This window comes from Penicillium robsamsonii (assembly GCF_028829455.1).
Source record: "Penicillium robsamsonii strain IBT 29466 chromosome Unknown utg000001l_segment0_segment0, whole genome shotgun sequence".
In the NCBI taxonomy this organism is placed as follows: domain Eukaryota; kingdom Fungi; phylum Ascomycota; class Eurotiomycetes; order Eurotiales; family Aspergillaceae; genus Penicillium; species Penicillium robsamsonii.
The window spans coordinates 501608-519295 of record NW_026643219.1 but is presented as its reverse complement, the minus strand read 5'-3'; the positions used below and the strand labels follow the sequence as shown (position 1 = coordinate 519295).

Sequence of the window (17688 nt, the reverse complement as noted above, 5' to 3'; positions counted from 1 at the left end):
TATTCGATGTTTGCGATGTACTTTACTTCCATGATAAGCTTTTGTGAAAGTATTAGTAATTAGGAATAAGGGAATTGCAATTGTCAGACAATGACTTGTGAATTCAGTGCTAGAATGCGGTGTTTCAATGCTGTGCCTTTGAATCAGCTTCTTTGGCCGATATTACTCGGTGGGTGCTGGTCAACGTACTAGATTCGGCTTCAACTAAAATACACAATGGAAATTACTGAGCAAGATTTGTACATGCAGTCTAGCTGTAAGTTTTATTGTTCGCGCAAGTCTGATATCATAACTGCAAATGCCAATCAACAAAGGTAAAGACCGAGACCCCATGCCCTAGATGCGCCGCTGCGCAAAGGAAAGTGGAATCGAACCACCGACTGATATCGCCGAACGCCAAAGGATCAAATGTATTGAAACAACAATGAGAAAGAAAGTCAAGGGCGGTGGTACACCACTAGTATCTCCGCCGGGCGGGCTCAGGGCTAGGGCTTCGGCTGGCACTGCGAGGATCTCTGCCACGCTCCTTGAGCCACTTCTTGGTGCTGAGTCGGAGTTCGCGGTCAAGCTCGGGTGAAGGATCTTTGCGGTGAATGAAATTGCAGAAGCCCCCTCGTACACACCCTTCACCGCTATTGAGACGACAACAGGCTTCTCGGAAATCCGTGACGGGTGATAACTCGCAGTATATAGGTCGCGCTGCGTACCAACGGGAGTTTAACGCATCACATGCCGCCTGCGCATCTTCTTCGTATTTGAATCGGCCGTAGACGTTGCCAATGAGATCTATTGTCGCGAGACCAGATGTTAGTAAAGAGTCGGACATTACAAAGAGAACATTACTTACGGTCGTTGTTGTTGTCGCAGATAACCAACTCTTCGATCTCGCCGTACTTGCACAGCTCACACCATACGTCCTCGTAGAAGGCGTCGAAGTGGTTCTGCATCTGGCTGGGGTTCATCTTGTTCTTTGGGTCGTAGGCCGGGTTCTGATACATGTTCGGCATGAGAATGGTTTGCGAGTACGAAGGCTTGACATGCTTGCGAGAGCAGCGATCACCGTGTCGACATGCGCCAATTTTGTAATAGAAGGAACAATTGACCTTGTCCTGCTCGGTACCGAAGATGGATGCAAGGTAGTTGGCCATGGTTGCTTACTGTCAAGCTCTGATTTTGGCTGGGAAGGATTTGAGGAAGGGTGAGATGAGAGGGTCGGTTCGCAGGAGAACACGGGCACAAATGGAAGGAGGGCAAAGTTGCTTTAAAAGCTGGGTGATATCGGATGCCTGAAGTTTCTGGAGAGCTCGAGTGGCGCGAATAATTGATGACTAAACCTGGGGAGCTGCCCGGTCGGATTATCTATTCTCCGATATACAGTGGAACCTCTTAACGTATTGAGCGGCATTTTGTACCCTCATATACAATGAGGGTACAAAATGCGGTTCAATACTTTGAAGGTCTCACTATACATACCTACATGCATCTATGTAGCAAAGCTATTCTGCACCTTTTTTCACCGCATATATTGTATATTTCACGGCTAGATATTTTTATTCTATTAGCTGTAGCACTAGGAAGTATGAAAAAGGCCTAAAGGCTTGAAAAATAACTTGATAATGTTGAAGATGCATTCTACTAAGCTACCAGGCTACGTCCGCTTTGTAGAGCTCTCCTTAGGAACCTGTTAGTGTATTTTTGTAAATGAAGTCTCCTTCACTTACCCAAATGTAGGTGTCTTTTCCTTGTCTATATTCCATATCTCTCAAGTCTGACCCAGTCGTCTGGCTGCAGGGTCCGTCTGACGTGTTCTGTAATGTTTTCGTTCAGGCTTGCTGGTACTAGGTACAGAACCGGGGCTAAATTGGTTTGGAATGGAGGTCAATTAGAGATCTCTGGTTTGTTCTCGTTCTTAGGCCGGACAGTGTGAGCTGAATATTTGCTAATATAAGTTAGATTAAGAGGTGATAAGACTCAATCGTAGACTTACCTTTGTGTCTGTCAAACGAGGTGATAACAAAGAACAGAAGCACGTAGTAAGAGACAGTGGAAAACATGAACCTAGACAGCGAAAGATAGCCTAAATCAAAATAATATTGACAAGATAGGTCAACATATCTGTAAAAAATAAAAATAAAAAGGGAGGAAGGTAGTTGAGTCTTAGGTCGTAAGGCTCTGGAGCTTGTCTGTGGAACCATTGTTGTCAAAGTTAATGATCCGAAGACTCTAAGAATCCCAAAGTATAGTCAAAATTGACTTGTCCTTCATAAATAGGCACGCCTGTTCGTGCGCGGACGTAGTTCCCATTTTAGCTAAAGGAAACTCTCAGTGGTGTTGAGGGGCAGAGAAATGGGATGGCTTCCATATCAAAGTTGAGGAAAGAGTTCGAGGGTCTCAGCGTGAATCTCGAACGGTATGACATCCATGAGATTAAAGGAGAAGTACGTGGTTACGATGTTGTGATTTTGTTTTGCTGACCTTAGGGAAAATATGTCTATAGCTCTTTTCTATTGTAAATAATGCTCACAGCTTGGAACTAGGAACTTTTTCTTGGACAGCCAATCCGCTCACATCCACTGAAAGCTTTTGCTTTTTGATCATCTCAGAAACAACCTTTCCAGTTCCCAAGCTCAAAGAGATTCCCCACGCACCGTGCCCAGCAGCTATGAAGACGCCTCCCTTCGGGCTTGCTTTTACTCCTCCCAAAGAGTAATCTCCAACTCTTCCGATTGTGGGAACACCGGTATTTCCCACTGGGCGGAAGCACAGCCCTTCACGAATAACCTCCAAGTCATCTGTGTTGGCCACCTCATCGGTAGCCTCCTTTGTATCCTTGGGAAGACCTCCCATTAAACGAACTGCAACATCCTTGAGCTTTTTCATCTCGGAGGGATCAAAAAGCCGGTCGGTATCCGCAGAACAAGATGGAAGCTTCATCGCGGGGTTATTGAGACCAGCGATATAAATCTCTCCGCCTTCTCTGAGGAAGATCTCGGGGCTAAACCCGCAGGACGGAGGGTGTGTGGTGAATACAGCATGGCTGCTTCCACGGTAAACATTCCTCTCGTGCTCCATTGTATACCGAGGGGATCGAACAACCAGTGAATAGCCAGCCAACGGCGATATATCAAATGATACCTGAGAGGAGGGGAACAGATCTCTGAGAACCTGTGGTGTCCACGGCCCCATACTCAGAACAAGGTTCGTACACGGGATGATTGACTCCATCTTGGAATCCAAAGACATGACTTTGACGCCAGTAATGGTGCCGTTTCCATCCTTGACCACTTCCGTGGCCTGGGCTGGATTATGAAGCTTAACGCCTCGGGAGACAGCACCATCGATGAGGAATTGGCTCAACCGTAATGGATCTCTGAACACAGTCAGCAAATCATCCCCGAAACAATTGAATTTTATACTCACGCTTGAGCCACGGTTTCCCCCTGGCTGATTTTCTCCAGGATTCCCTCTTTCTGCATAGTCAACCATTCCGGAAATTCAACCGGAGTGGTATCCTCGGATCCAGCCGCGGTTTCTGCTCTACTAGTGCCCGTTCGCAACCAATCGTCACCGCGGGGACCGCCGCGCTTGCGTTGAGCAACAGTATCCAGATTGAATGCTGTTCCTTTCATAAATCCCCACCTTTTCTCCCCACCTTGCGCTGTGGCGAGCTCATGGTGCAAGTCGAAGGACATAGCACCAAGAGGCGCAAGAGATGGCTCGAACCAATCCCTGGCTAGGAAACCCGCGGCATATCCCGAAGCTGCGGTGAATAGCTCTGGGGATTGTTCAACGATGTGAATCTCGCCTTCTGGCTGGTTGGCAGATAGGTAGTACCCAATTGAGGCTCCAATGATGCCTCCTCCAAGGATGACAGTCGACATGCTGGCTGTGTAGAATTTCAAACGCTTATCAACGTAGATTGTCGGAATGAAACGTTGGTAGCAATTGTTGTTTGCAGGCGGGACCGTTCAAGCTTATGTTCCTCGGCAATCTATGATTTTCCTTTCCGGTTACCTTAACACCGGGCCGGGAATATGTACCAGTGGTGGGATGGCATAGCGGGGAGGAATTCCATGGCTTGGCACAGTAGGGGAAGGGCTGATCGCAAAAGTTGACTCTTTTAGGCGATCGTTCAAGTATTCCTATCGAAAGTGGATCTCTCGGATCGCTTCTCTGAAATCGGTTACGACTTTCTCAATATGTACTCCGTACGGAGTACGGCTTCATAATATATATTGATAGATTTTCCATCTGATAACCGGTGTCTTGAAGTATAGATTTATGCTTTAAGGTTAATGTGATTTCGAGATCACAGTCCGAGCGCTATTGAGGAACCACGATGAAGATGACCCCTTCAATCGCTTATTTTTATATTGCAAATCAAGCGACGAATTCAAACATTGTACTATAGCTCAAATATATCCCTAAGGGTTCTATTCCATATACTATATGTATAATACAAGGTATACATGACGTCTTCACCTGGGCCCGGGAGCCCCGCGGGAAACTTTCCGAGATTACCTTACCACGCCTGGCCAAAGGGACACTAATGCCAATGTTAAATACGGTACAACTGCATACAATAAATTAAATACTCAAAGTGTGAGCTACCATACTGGTAATTAGTTAATATCAACTATTGGTATTAGTATTACCGGCCCAAAAAAAACCAAAGTGTCATTCCTGTATTAGTGTCCCTTCTCGGCCAAGCTGTCATGTGAAGGTGCAAATAAGCGCACTAAACCTTCCTTTCGTGCTTTCCAAGGTCTATCATTCGTCATAATTGATATTCGACAAAACGTCTGTTAAATTTGAATGTAAGTAAACTAGCCAGCTAGCCAGACCTCAGTTTCCCAATGCTCGAGTTTCTGGCTTTCCAGTCATGTTTGTTCGCCCATATCCTCCCGACCCGACACAGCTCATGTTTATGGAACCTTTAATTCCTCAATTGGCATTACCTTTAGTATACGAAGCCATATTGACAAGCATGCTCCTTGCTGTTATAATCTCGAACCCGGCATCCTGCCTAGCTCTTATTTGACGCGGTGTTGCTTTTCTATTGCAAGCTTCATATTACTAACCCCACTATAGCATTCATCAAAATGGCAGCCAAGACCATCATTATCACCGGAGCCTCAAGAGGTACCAGCCCTCGAGCTTTGTGGGCCGTCATATACTGACAATATCCCCCTAGGTATCGGTCTTGCTGTGGCCAAGTATCTGCTCACAGCACCCCAATCCCACAATGTGGTGGTAGTAGCCCGCAGCGTTGAACCCCTCCAAAAGCTCAAGGAGCAATACGGCAAACAGGTGGCAGTCCTGAATGGCGACCTGGCAGACTTTTCTCTTGCCCAACAGGCCGTCGACACAGCCATCAAGACCTTCGGTCAGCTCGATGGGATGGTCCTCAACCACGGCGTGCTAGGCCAGATCGGCAAAATCGCCGAGGCTGATGTGCAGCAGTGGAAGGAAGGCTTCGATATCAACTTTACGAGCTTTGTTGCTTTTGTACGCCACCTACACCAAAATCTACCATGCATTACTAACAGAACCTAGGCCAAGGCGGCTCTCCCGGCTCTCCGAGAGTCCAAGGGAAAAATGATCTTCACCTCTTCCGGTGCAGCAGCCGCGGGCACTGGTTACCGCGGTTGGGCTCTCTACGCTGCCACCAAAGCCGCCATGAACAACTTCGCCATGAGCTTGGGTGCTGAAGAACCCGACGTCACCACCATTTCTATCAGACCTGGTATGGTCGACACCGAGATGCAGCGCGCTCTGCGAGAGGATCATGCTAAGGGACTGGACGCCGAAATGCTTTCCAAGTTCACTGGAGCCCATGAGACTGGCAAACTCCTCAAGCCCGAGCAGCCCGGCCATGTTATGGCCAAATTGGTGCTTGATGCGCCGAAGGAACTCAGCGGTGGTTTCTATTCGTATGTGCTATCCCACTCAGTTTACGCGAGATACTAATAATTGGCAGATGGAACAGCAAGGAACTTGAGGCTTTCCAGGAATAATGATATCATTGATAGCTAGTATGTATATTTTGTGTTCATATCTGTATTCTTTATAGCAAGTCAGTAACGATCGCCATAGAACAATGAGTGCAAGAATTGAGGCAATGATTGTTTATTACAAGTCAGTCGAAAGATGAAAAGCAATACATTTTATAAGCATTAGGTGCAGCACACCTTCATGTTTAGCATGGAATGTAAGGGTATACATCATGTAATTGGAACTGGAAATATAGCAAAAATTTCTGCGCGTACCTTTAAATACAGATGTAAAGGTTCCCATCCTCCCGATCTTGTTCCCGAGAATGTAATTCAAGTAGAAACGAGTTCAAATCTACAATAACCAAGTTGATTTCCTGTGATTCTTCAATAAAGTTAGCAACAGCTTCAATCAAATGAAGAGAGATGCAAATAGGCAGAATTGATGTAGATCAGATAGTCCGTTTGGCTAGGACAGGTTTGGTCACCATAGAATGTATGATAGGGGCGAACACAATAAATTCATCATGATAGAATAGAGATTGGGAAAGGGGTTTCGAGCAATAGCTTACCATTAGTGATTGGCCTTGGAAAGAGTCGATCTCATTTGAAGGACTCTTTCCAAGGTAGTTGGAGGAGAGTGAAGACTGATGAAGAAGAAGTAAAAACGAGAAAAAATTCAGCGCATTTTATGTAGTTGAAAGCGGTATAATTCTGCCGGCAAGAAACTGTACTTAACTCCGTCGCGCGCCTGCAATGGGCCTTGAAACTTTGAGCCCCACGCAAAACATCAAAGAAATTAAAGCATCACATTCTGCGCTTCTCCCTTGAGATCTAGCACTTGCTCTTTATTCGCCTGTCACAATATTACCTGATTCGCTATGTCTGACCGAGAATTTAACTGTAAGTGATTTCTAGATCTTGGCCGCCTACGCGTAACATGCTGACCTGTACGTGAATAGCAAACGATGACCTATCGCTGCCTAAAGGTATGGTGCAACGACCCTTGTGAATATGTATAGCTCTTTGTGGGGCTCTTTGCCGCATCACCGCATATGTGCTTATGGCTTCACATACGCGTTTGCTAGCATTTGCTAACGTGACTCTGTGATAGCGACGGTCCAGAAGATTATTACCGAGATTCTACCACCTAGCTCCGGCCAGACCTTTTCCAAGGATGCGCGCGATTTGCTCATGGAATGCTGTGTCGAATTCATCACCCTGATCTCCTCCGAAGCAAACGATATCAGCGAGAAGGAGGCCAAGAAGACTATCGCTTGTGAGCATGTGGAGAAGGCATTACGTGATCTCGGATTCAGTGATTACATCGCCGATGTACTCGCTGTTGCCGAAGAACATAAGCAGCAGTTGAAGGTATGTTCATTTTACTTGGTATTGTGAACTCTTGAAGCGCATGCTGACCTCTAATCTTTTATAGTCACGAGAGAAGAAGCAGAGCAAGATGGAGCAAAGTGGTTTGACAGAAGAGGAGCTTCTAAGGCAACAACAGGAGCTCTTCCGGTCAGCGACTGACAAATACCATGCTGTCCCAGAATAGAATCACCTAAGACTCGTGCTGGTCATAGAGTGAAAAGGATGATGGCGTTTTGTGTGTTCCACCGGATATGTGGGTCTGGAGTTTTTTTCCTCAATGGTTTCTGATTTTTTCCTTCCTCTGCTTTGAGAGGATGGGTTGTGGGCAGGATATACTATCTAATGAAGCGAAATCGCACAATGCATTGGTTAATCGCATATGATCTGAATGTTTACAGGCATGGACCACCTCTCTAGAAGGCACACCGGCATACAACGTATATTCAGTAAAAGACAAGTGTTTCAGCCATGATGATGTTTGGAGGATGTCCATCTTGCTCTGGCTGAGCTCATAGACAAATCCTGCCTAGGTGACTATGAATGTACTGTGCAATATCTTCTACTGTTATATAGTTGTGTCATGATCAATCCCATTATTCTGATCTGATTTCAAAGCTCGACTATTTTTTTAAAAAAATTCTGAATATAGTATCATAGTAAATTAGTTAGTTATTGAATAGATATTCCAGAATAGTAATTCATCTATTGCAATCGACGTTTGCTGTTGTCACCTTCCAAGCTTCCAAATGTTCGGAAATATCATTCCCCGTCCAACTTCAACTCCACCAACACGTGACTCTCGATCCGCATAAACCACGCTAAACCACAATGGGAAGAAAGCGCAACCAACACAAATCGAGCCATCGCGGAGCTCCCATGCGCAGTCATCATTCGTCGCAACGCTCTGTACTGCCAGTGATCACGATGCCTCCCTTTAAGGATGAGCATATCTTGGTATGTTTGTTTCTTCGTATTTTTTGGTTCAAAATTAATCCATTTGTCTAGTTAATTGCGCCGGGTTCTCAAATGACCTTGGCGCAACTCGGCCTGCCCGAAACATTCACGCCCGCGCGATTTCGGTTCCCAACTCGCATGTTCCCTGCTGAGAAGAAGGGAGAATATGAGCCCTACCGTGTTCATGAGAGACGCCAAGTGGTCAAGGTTAACAATGGCACGGATGCACCAAAGGCGGATGTGGAAATGAAAGACGCTGAGCCCGCCGCGGCCGAGGGTACCCCAGCCCCCGAAACCACTGTCAAGACCGATGAAAATACCCAGAATAATGAGGAGCCAACCAAGACTATCGAGGAGGTCTTCTACGAGGAGGACCCGGCATCCGACGAAGGGGCAATCTATCCAATCGAGAACGGGCGCATCGTTGACTGGCCCTGTTTCTTTGCCCTGCTCACTCACATTTACAATACTTTGAGCCCACCTTTCCACACCCCTATTATGCTTGTTGGCCAGCCCGTCTGGTCCGCACGCGATCGCGAAGCAATTACTCAATTCGTCTTTGAGAAGTTCAAGGCACCCGCGTTTAGTCTTATGGACTCTGCTCTTGCGGCTTGCTACGGCTATGGTACAGCTACAGCCACTGTTGTCGATGTTGGCAAGGGCAAAGTTGATGTCACTGCTGTGACGGACTTCGCAGTCAACGAACACGGCAGGGGAATCGCATTGGAGGGATGTGGCGGAGACGCTATGACCGATCGTCTTGTTGAGCTGCTGGGTCCGAAGGGATTTACCAGGGAGATGTGCGAGCAGCTTAAGAGAAGCAATATCGCTGAGATTCTGCCCCCAGGAACCCCGCTGCCTGGGTCTTCTGCTACTGCACGCCAGGGTGTCAACCCTGCTGCTGCTGCCTCCACGGGCGGATCAGATGGAGATGAGTCTGCTCCGCGTGGCCCAGGAGACGGCACCCAGACAGGAATAGAGGGAGATAATGGCGAAGAAGACGAAGGTGTTCTTGATGTTGCTGCAATTGTCAGCGGCAACCCCACTGAATATCTTGCCAATGTCGAGAAGGAAAAGACAATTACCAAGAAAGGCGCAGTTGACCCCAAGGGAGCTCGTCTGCCTAACTCGAAGAAAGAGAAGGCGTCCTTCCAGTTTGAGGAGTTTGTTCAGTTGGAAGGAGAGAAGGCCGCAGCCGCGGATGCTCGGCAGTATGTTCGTCGTACTCGAGATATCGAAGTCAGTGTTGAGCGTTTCCTTTTGACTTCGCCGCGCTCGAAAGACGCAAACCGCCTGACTAGCGGTATCCTCGAAGACATTGCGACTCAGATTCACCACACCATTCTTGCCGTCCCAGATGCTACAAAGCGAAGCGAGCTTTGGGACTCTTTAATTATCGTTGGATGTGGAAGCAAGGTCAAGGGTATGCTTGATCATTACTATCTACAACTTAGGTCTTTTCGCTAACATTAAAACAGGCTTCACGCAGGCTTTGCTAGCTGTCATCACCCAAAAGTTCATACTTTCTCCATCCGCCACCATCTTCACGTCTGAAATTCCTTCAAACTTCACCACTCCCCTTCCGACCGGCGCCAACACACCCGCTCCTATGGGTCAACCTGGCCCGATGTACCACCCCGCGGCACATGGGGTAAACCCTCTTCTTGTGGCTGCTACTCACAACAATCCTGGTATGCCGGGCACGCCCTCCATGGATCCCAGCATGGTATCACACTATCGCTCAACTGGCCACTCCCAAACTCCAACCTCAGTCAAGACTCTGAAGCTTCCTGAGTATTTCCCAGACTTCAAGGACCAGGGCAACAGCAACGCTCCCGGCGCCAGCAGTGGCAGTGCTGGGGGTAACCCAGGTGCGCCCGGCACATCCCAAGGTGGCCATGGAATGGAAGAGGCCGTTTTCCTCGGCACTCAGATGGCTGCCAAGGTTTTCTTTGTCATCGATCAGGGCCTCAGCAAGGGCTACATGAGCCGGGTTGAGTACAACGAGAGCGGACCGTCTGCAATCCACGAATATATCCTGTAATTGCAGACTCGGTGGTTTCATACTCATGCCGGTTTATCGCACATTTCTTCGCTCGTTGTTGAACACCTTCGTCTTGGCGAAGTTTGCTGGTTTGTCTCCGAAATATCTCTTTCTTGTTTTATGCACGCTATGATCCTAGGTAGAAAAGCGATCTCAGGATGCAGGCGTAGGAATTGGGGGCGTATTTTCTAATTTTGTCAGAATACTTCAATGAACCTAAATACTCAGCTTCATTTCCTATTCATTCATACAATAAAACATTAAATTAATAATCAACTAACCAATCAAGTTTCAGAGGGCTACCTGTTGTGTCATGTGATGCATTATGTAATAGATCGGCTTATCGCGATCTGCGCCACCAAGCTTCTCTCACTACCTTCTTCGAATACTTCTCTTACCCCAGCTTTTTGATCTCTTCACCCGTCGAAGCTTTCCCCTCTTCTCGCCTTCTTCGAACACTTCCCTCGACTTCATCTACCAGCATACAAAATGGGCCGCGCAGAGGCTGGCAGTACAAAAGCCATCGGCAACAAGATCAAAAGCAAAGGACTGGGTCGCCTTCGATGGTTTTGCCAGGCATGCGAGAAACAATGTCGAGATGAAAACGGTTTTAAATGTCATACTATGACTGAGGGGCATGGTGCGAACCTCCCATCCTCTTATGTACTGGCCACCAGCTAACTTTGTATTAGTCCGACAGATGATGATCATTGGAGAAGACCCGCGCAAACACATTAGAGAATTTAGTCGCGAATTTGAGCGAACTTTCCTCGATACCCTCAGAACCACGCATGGAACAAAACCCATTAACGTCAATCATTTCTATAATCAGATTGTGGCCGATAAGCAGGTATGTCCCTAGCATTTCACCCTTTTCTGCTGGTTCTGGCTAACTTTCTCGTAGCACATTCACATGAACAGTACAGGTATGTTCCGATGGACATGAGAAGCGAGACCGAGGATGAATGCTAACTTTGAACGCAGAATGGAAAAGTTTATCACAGTTTGCGGCTTATTTAGGCCGGGAGGGAAAATGCCGGGTTGAGGAAACCGAGAAGGGCTTGGTCATCGCGTGGATTGATAATAGCCCAGACACACTTCGCCGCCGAGAGGCTATCTTAAAGAAAGAACGCCAGGAGAAGGGAGACGAAGAACGAGAACAACGCTTGATTCAAGACCAGATTAAGCGAGCCCAGCAAGCGGCGATGGCTAGCGCAACAAACAACCCAGACCCAGAACCCGAGGCAAGATTGTTGCAGAGGAAGGAAGGAGAAAAGATGACGTTGAATCTTGGACTTGGCTCGAAGAAGACAGAAACGAAACCTGCCTCGCCTCCTACGACCGAAAAGACGGCAGAATCGCCGGAAGACACAGATGCACCGACAGGAAGCACCGACTCTCCCGCTCCTTCTGCGCCTGCCGCACCAGTCAAAATTTCGATGTCAATGGGCGCACAAAAGCCAAAGAACGTGTTTGCTATGGCTAAAAAGAACCCTTTGGCCGGGAAGAAGGGTTCTATTTTTGCGGCTCCTAAGAAGATGACTGAACAGGAAAGAATCATGAGGGCCGAGATGGAGGCAATGGAGCGAAAGCGATCTCGTCCAGACTCCGGTTTCACGAACAAGCGACCAAAGGTCACTTGAAGTGGCATATCCTACATACTAAAATACATACCCAGCTACCCGGCCTGCGGCTGAGCTTATCACCATCCAAAACGCCTCAGCTTTGGGCCGGGTACATGCATTGTTTCTTCGGATTTGCTTGATCTTGCAACTGTAATTGGGGCTGGTAGATAACTGCTGTGTTGTGCATGGTATATGGGTTTTCACAATTTCCTGGTCATATTATACATATTTCAATCTGTTGTTTCATCAACATTTTCTGTGGTCGTACATAAAACTGTAGGTGGACTTCAACCTAGATATATATCCACAACTTATTCCCCTAGACCTTTTCAGGTGATGTCGAGGTTTGCAATTTAGAAGATAATGATTGGAAATCACTTGGGTATGCATCATATATACTAGCTAGACATGTAGCAATTGAATAAAATAAAGGAACATGTAACTATATGACTGACTAGCTACTAGTTGACAATTCGGATAAAGGAAGTGATTAGAATATGTTGCTCTCATAGCGTCGTAGGTAGTGGTGTGATGCTCATATTTAGCCGAGTATTACCAGGTCCCGCGTTCAATGCGGCCTTTCTATTTTTCTTTTTTTTTGGTGGACCTGTTTATCATTAAGAGTTGGCTTATGAGGCCTTGTCAAGACTTTTCAATAACTAGTCTCCTTAGGTTTTACCGATGTATTCAAATGGTGGCTGTTTATGGCCACAGACATCATTGGTGTACTCACATTTGGAGACTCATTTCGAATGCTTGAGACCGGCAAGGTGCGTGGAGGGTATGAGCTCGACAAAATACTACCATATATGCTGATCAAGAATATAGAAAAATCAATACATCCTTGACACGGAAAAATTTAATATCACTACAAGCCATTCGAATAACGTTCCCGCATTCACTGAAGATTGCAAGTATCTTTCGAGAACTAGACAACCGAGTTTAACTCTTCTTAGGAGCAGCACGAGGAAATTAAACAGAATAGTTTCAACCCCGAGAGGTGGGAAAATCCCACGAAAGAAATGAAGGATATTTCTTTGCCATTTGGCGGTGGATCAATAGGTCCAACTCTTATAGTTTGTTTGGGTATGCACCTGGCTCGAATGGAGCTCTGTCTAGCCACGGCACTTTTTTCCGAGCCTTGCCCAATGCTCGACCTTGGACGAAAGAAGGTATGACAGCCAACGAGATGGAGATGCAATCATTCTTTTTGATGGCGCCACAAGGACATCGTTGTATTATCGAGTCATGATGTTTACTCAGTATGATCTTGAAATCTTTGGGAATCCTTAGTCTCTGCTCATAGCAAAATTTCGCTCTTCGGCAAATGCTAGGAACTGTCTGAATAAAAGGACTACTGATTATCATACTAGCATTCAGTAGAGATTGTGAAGCTTGTACTCCGTAGGAAGGTCGAATGAATATGGCACCTAGAAACTAATATAATTTATCACTTTTCCAACCAAAACTTTGCTGGTGTCGGATATGTACGGAGTAATTTTGCTTACTTCTACCGGATATTATAAATTACAGGACGTGTACCATGACGCCGTAAGCTACATGGTACATAGGTAAGTTCTAGTTTCACCTTCAGCTACCTTATTGGATATATTTACAGCATTGACGACGCCAAGGGTCTTGGTGTAATCTGACATGGGGAGGTGAGAGGAAAAGCAAAGAAAAGAAGCGGAATTTAGAAGAACTTCGTAGTATATAAGTAACTACTCTGTACAGGGTACAACTGGTATAGATAGAGCCTCGACTTCCAGATATTCTAGGTTGTCAATCTGTTCGCTAGACAATGCTGTGATAGCGTCATCTCTTCTGAGTATCATGTCCTACTACGACAAGAGCAAGCACTACGAATAAACGGGAGTATCATGGCATAAACCCCCAGTATGTGCCTGAGAGACGATGCTCGGGACCACTATAGTGGATATAAGATGGCGAGGGCGAACGCATGTCGAAGTAGCGACATCGCCAGGTAGTCTGAGTTCTCATTTTGTACAATGTAAGGCTATGCCGAGGATTCCCAGAAAGATTATCTCGTAATAAGCTTTGGGGACCGGCTGTGCTAGCGTAACCTCTTTTATACGAGGATATGTCGATCAAATCCAATTAAGGGCATGAAGACTCCGCTGCCTGCGATGTTGTACTTTGCAAACAACTTGCTTAGTTACCTAAACACTTAGTTATTTGTGTATTGGGATAAAATTTCCTTTACGCATCCTGGAAATGTATGTGTAGCTACTACGTTAGTTTTTCCGCATTTTCGACACAAGTATCTAATGATGCAGCTAAGTTTAAAATGGCCCCCAACTCTCTAATTCTTTGGTATGCGCTAGTAAGCAGTATGACCCTCTTCGACGCCTATTCCAACATTGGTAAGGCACAAGAATACAGACCCAATTTTGGAACAATCTAATATAACGATCAATCCTCCCACGATTCAGCTGTTTCCAAACTTTCAAAAACCTTACTTTGACCCTCTACTACTTTCTCTATACCTTCAATCTGTTTATTCTTTTCTAAGGGCTCCCATGTCGGATATCTTGAAGAGCCCATACGGACTCTCCGTCCGCAGAAACGGCTCCTGCCTCAGCACCGAAGTAGATTGCGGCCAAACCTGGAAACCTTTCCACGCCTGTTGCCCCGGCGGCACGAAATGCCCAGCCGGCCAAGACAACGTGAAATGCTGCGAATTCGACGCAGATTGTTCCGAATTGGTTGATAACACACATTGTGCAAACAGCACTGCAAATGTATACAAGGCCGATAATTGGTTTTGTTGCGCTGATGGAGAATCGGCTTTCAAGCGAGAGAATGGGTATGTCGGCTGCACCGACGATCCATCCACCTTGGACAAACATTCAAGTATCTTGAAAATACGGTATCATGGTATATAATGCTTCGATGATCTGAACCTGTGCTACAAAGTCATAGAATCCTCAAACTGACTTTCAAACCCCTCATCTACAGCCAGTACCTCAACACCCACGCCATCGTCGACAATATCCAGTACAACGTCGGGCGTCACGACCACTACCAGTACTACACAATCCTCCCTTTCTCCCGCAGAAGCCACTACCTCTGCAAGCGCGCCGGAGAATTCGTCTTCATCATCCAATACCGGAGCCATTGCTGGCGGCGTTGTTGGCGGAGTCGCTGGGTTAGCTATCCTGGTTGCTCTACTCTGGTTCATACTCCGTCGCCGAAACCGGGCAAAGAAGAGCTTAGGAGCACCTACGGACCCAAGCCCTCTAATGTCCAGTGCTCCCGGGTCGAGTGTTCCCGGGTCGAGTGTTCCCGGGTCGAGTGTCCCCGGGTCGAATATCGTTGAGTACTACAATAAAGGCCCCGAAAGCCCGCAAGAGCTCTCGGGTCGGGAGGAAAATAAGCCCCCTCAAGAGCTTGGTGGTCAAGACGAAAATATGGTCCATGAATTGCCATCGCAGACAACATATCGGTGACAACGTGCATGGTGTCTAGGTGGGGTAAATACCAGAGAGAAAATCCCATACTCTCTCACTTCTCGTCTAAATATGTAACACAACAAACTATTTCGAATCTCTGGCGCATGTCAGGATAACATGCCACTCCTGCAACATCACCCAACATCGTTTTCATGTCTAGGACCAAACCCGAAATATAGAAAACCAAAACTGGTCCCTTTGTTCTCACATCTCACTGTCAACATAACTGCCGGCCGCGGCTAATGTGGCGTAGTAAAGGTCTGTCTCAGCGCAGATGACCATTCTGCCCTTTCCAGCGAAGTTGAAATTCGCCGTACCAGATCCAAGATAGATCTTGCCGATGAGCTTGCCAGATGGATTCCAGACGTGAACACCGTCACCACAGCCAGCATATACGTTACCCTTTGAATCGCAGTGGATGCCTTTTCAACATATTAGCCTGCACAGAATATCAATTACGGTTTGCTTGACTTACCATCAGGTGCACCAGAATGAACAAAGGCAAAGGTCTTGCGATTCTCGAAGGTGCCGTCGGCTTTCACGTCAAATTGGTAGCTGTAACACGCAGTCCATAATCAGCTTCCAGTTCAAACCAGGGAACATTTGAAACGACAGTACATACATAGAAGCAGGGCGGGTGAAATCGAGACCGAAAAAGCCGCTATCGATTCCGGTATCGGCGATATAAGCGTACTTGCCATTTGGAGAAAAAGTGAGGCCTGCTACAATGTCAGCTGCACTTTCCTTCTTGAGCCTACACACATTCTTGGTGTCCTACCGTTGGGGTGGTCAAATCCATCTGCGACAACTGTTACAGCACCTGTATCGGGGTTGAATCGGTACACTTGATCCTGCAGACCGGGTGCAGGGCGGAAGTCCTGTACGTAGCCATAGATCGTGTCTGTGAAGTAGATATCTTTGTTTTTCGGGTGAATTGCCACATCGTTCAGAGAGTTGAACTGGCGGCCGAAGTAGTTGTTAAGGATAACTACAGACCACTTTGTTAGCCCCCGAAATTCGAAGAGCTGGTGTGTACTGACCTGTGGTGTTAAATGGACTTTTCGGGTTCATAACCCACAAGGCAGGCGGTTCATTATCACCCTGACCCTCACCGGTAAATATGATCTGTCCCCGGTAATTGGTAGCTCCTAGAGCACTGTCAGTTGTCTTTAGCCTGTAAAAAGAGCTGCATGCCTACCATTGGGGTTGAGAACCATTGGCGCTGAAGGAACGGTGGTTACATCAACAAGGCCGGCGGCATCTGATTTGTGGGAAACAGCAGCCGCGTCCGCAAGAGAAATCTTTTCAATGATAGCCGACCTGTCAAGACCGGTGCTGGCGTTCTTTGCGCCTGCATTTTGGACAAAAAACACCTCGTCCGTTTCCTTGGACCTAGAAGCTAAAGTCAGACTCTATCCTTGGCTTGTAATTGATTTGCGTCTTGGACACATACCATACAACAGCCTCATGGAATAGAGGGTCTTTCGGGGAGTGTGCGATCCGGGTTAAAGTTGGAGTTTTTCCAAGGATCTCCAGGAATTCCTTGTCGTATACATGGAAAGGTTGCTGAGCTAGACTGTCCCCTGTCGACCCTGGAGGGATAAATAGCTATGCATTGATCAGTATAAGGTGCTACTGGAGACTGCAAATGAGGATTCGCATACACTCTTCGCATTGAATTTGCTTGGGGGCTGAGTCGTGTCTAGGACGTTGAAGGCTTTTTGGTCAATCAACTGCGCTTGAGCAGGAATATTACTCGAGCTGACTGGTGCTAGGAAGGATCCTAGGAGCAGCAACGAAGCTAGCGATGAAAGTCGAGATGTCATATTTGAGACAGTGCCAGTAGGTAGAACAATGATCAAAGGCAAGGGAGATTGGGCATTTATTCAGGGGCTGGGGAAGTGGGGTTAGACCCGTCATGCCTTTTTTTTACGCCGAGCCAACATGCAAAAATTATCCGGATCTTCAGTCAAAGCTATGGCGGGTGTCAATATTCTCGGAGTTGGCCCGATAATGCCAACACACGCTTGGCAGGCCCGACTCGCCGCCTATCGACGCGAGATTATAAAAGTTAGTGCTCTGATTATCTCTTAAATTGTCAAGTATCTTGTTATCAGACGAATATAAAAGGATCGTGAATAAAACCTTGGCTCGGGCTAAAATACGGCTTGAAATTAGACCTGCAAATCAAATGACAACAAGCTAGATCCACTAGAGCATTGCGT

At 46.8% G+C, this 17688-nt stretch overlaps 9 protein-coding genes across 9 annotated transcripts; 5 read left to right on the top strand and 4 right to left on the bottom strand.

Annotated features, from left to right (window-relative positions):
- Positions 1-457: 457 nt before the first annotated feature.
- Positions 458-1148, bottom strand: N7447_000214 (zinc finger CCCH domain-containing RNA-binding protein; the record flags this gene model as incomplete). Its single annotated transcript, XM_057224490.1, has 2 exons — positions 458-786; positions 848-1148. 2 exons carry the CDS (start codon positions 1146-1148, stop codon positions 458-460), a joined length of 630 nt encoding a protein of 209 aa, XP_057088506.1.
- Positions 1149-1648: 500 nt separating this feature from the next.
- Positions 1649-2054, bottom strand: N7447_000213 (uncharacterized protein; the record flags this gene model as incomplete). The annotated part of the gene is made up of 3 exons (XM_057224489.1): positions 1649-1681; positions 1774-1856; positions 1988-2054. The coding sequence occupies 3 exons, from the start codon at positions 2052-2054 to the stop codon at positions 1649-1651; spliced, it is 183 nt and encodes a 60-aa protein (XP_057088505.1).
- Positions 2055-2520: 466 nt separating this feature from the next.
- Positions 2521-3881, bottom strand: N7447_000212 (NAD(P)/FAD-dependent oxidoreductase; the record flags this gene model as incomplete). The annotated part of the gene is made up of 2 exons (XM_057224488.1): positions 2521-3370; positions 3421-3881. The coding sequence occupies 2 exons, from the start codon at positions 3879-3881 to the stop codon at positions 2521-2523; spliced, it is 1311 nt and encodes a 436-aa protein (XP_057088504.1).
- Positions 3882-5102: 1221 nt separating this feature from the next.
- N7447_000211 (SDR family oxidoreductase) lies at positions 5103-6017 on the top strand (the record flags this gene model as incomplete). The annotated part of the gene is made up of 4 exons (XM_057224487.1): positions 5103-5142; positions 5195-5508; positions 5557-5933; positions 5981-6017. 4 exons carry the CDS (start codon positions 5103-5105, stop codon positions 6015-6017), a joined length of 768 nt encoding a protein of 255 aa, XP_057088503.1.
- An 857-nt stretch (positions 6018-6874) lies between these two features.
- nctB (negative cofactor 2 transcription regulator complex subunit NCB2) lies at positions 6875-7642 on the top strand (the record flags this gene model as incomplete). Its single annotated transcript, XM_057224486.1, has 4 exons — positions 6875-6896; positions 6956-6982; positions 7108-7367; positions 7432-7642. The coding sequence occupies 4 exons, from the start codon at positions 6875-6877 to the stop codon at positions 7549-7551; spliced, it is 429 nt and encodes a 142-aa protein (XP_057088502.1). The 3' UTR covers positions 7552-7642.
- Positions 7643-8195: 553 nt separating this feature from the next.
- Positions 8196-10365, top strand: N7447_000209 (uncharacterized protein; the record flags this gene model as incomplete). Its single annotated transcript, XM_057224485.1, has 3 exons — positions 8196-8321; positions 8373-9744; positions 9800-10365. 3 exons carry the CDS (start codon positions 8196-8198, stop codon positions 10363-10365), a joined length of 2064 nt encoding a protein of 687 aa, XP_057088501.1.
- A 489-nt stretch (positions 10366-10854) lies between these two features.
- Positions 10855-12008, top strand: N7447_000208 (putative C2H2 finger domain protein (Kin17); the record flags this gene model as incomplete). The annotated part of the gene is made up of 4 exons (XM_057224484.1): positions 10855-11005; positions 11058-11215; positions 11270-11291; positions 11350-12008. The coding sequence occupies 4 exons, from the start codon at positions 10855-10857 to the stop codon at positions 12006-12008; spliced, it is 990 nt and encodes a 329-aa protein (XP_057088500.1).
- Positions 12009-14530: 2522 nt separating this feature from the next.
- Positions 14531-15460, top strand: N7447_000207 (uncharacterized protein; the record flags this gene model as incomplete). The annotated part of the gene is made up of 2 exons (XM_057224483.1): positions 14531-14888; positions 14970-15460. 2 exons carry the CDS (start codon positions 14531-14533, stop codon positions 15458-15460), a joined length of 849 nt encoding a protein of 282 aa, XP_057088499.1.
- Positions 15461-15667: 207 nt separating this feature from the next.
- On the bottom strand, positions 15668-17289 carry N7447_000206 (SMP-30/gluconolactonase/LRE family protein; the record flags this gene model as incomplete). Its single annotated transcript, XM_057224482.1, has 8 exons — positions 15668-15885; positions 15939-16018; positions 16086-16182; positions 16242-16451; positions 16504-16611; positions 16662-16855; positions 16917-17071; positions 17128-17289. 8 exons carry the CDS (start codon positions 17287-17289, stop codon positions 15668-15670), a joined length of 1224 nt encoding a protein of 407 aa, XP_057088498.1.
- Positions 17290-17688: the final 399 nt, after the last annotated feature.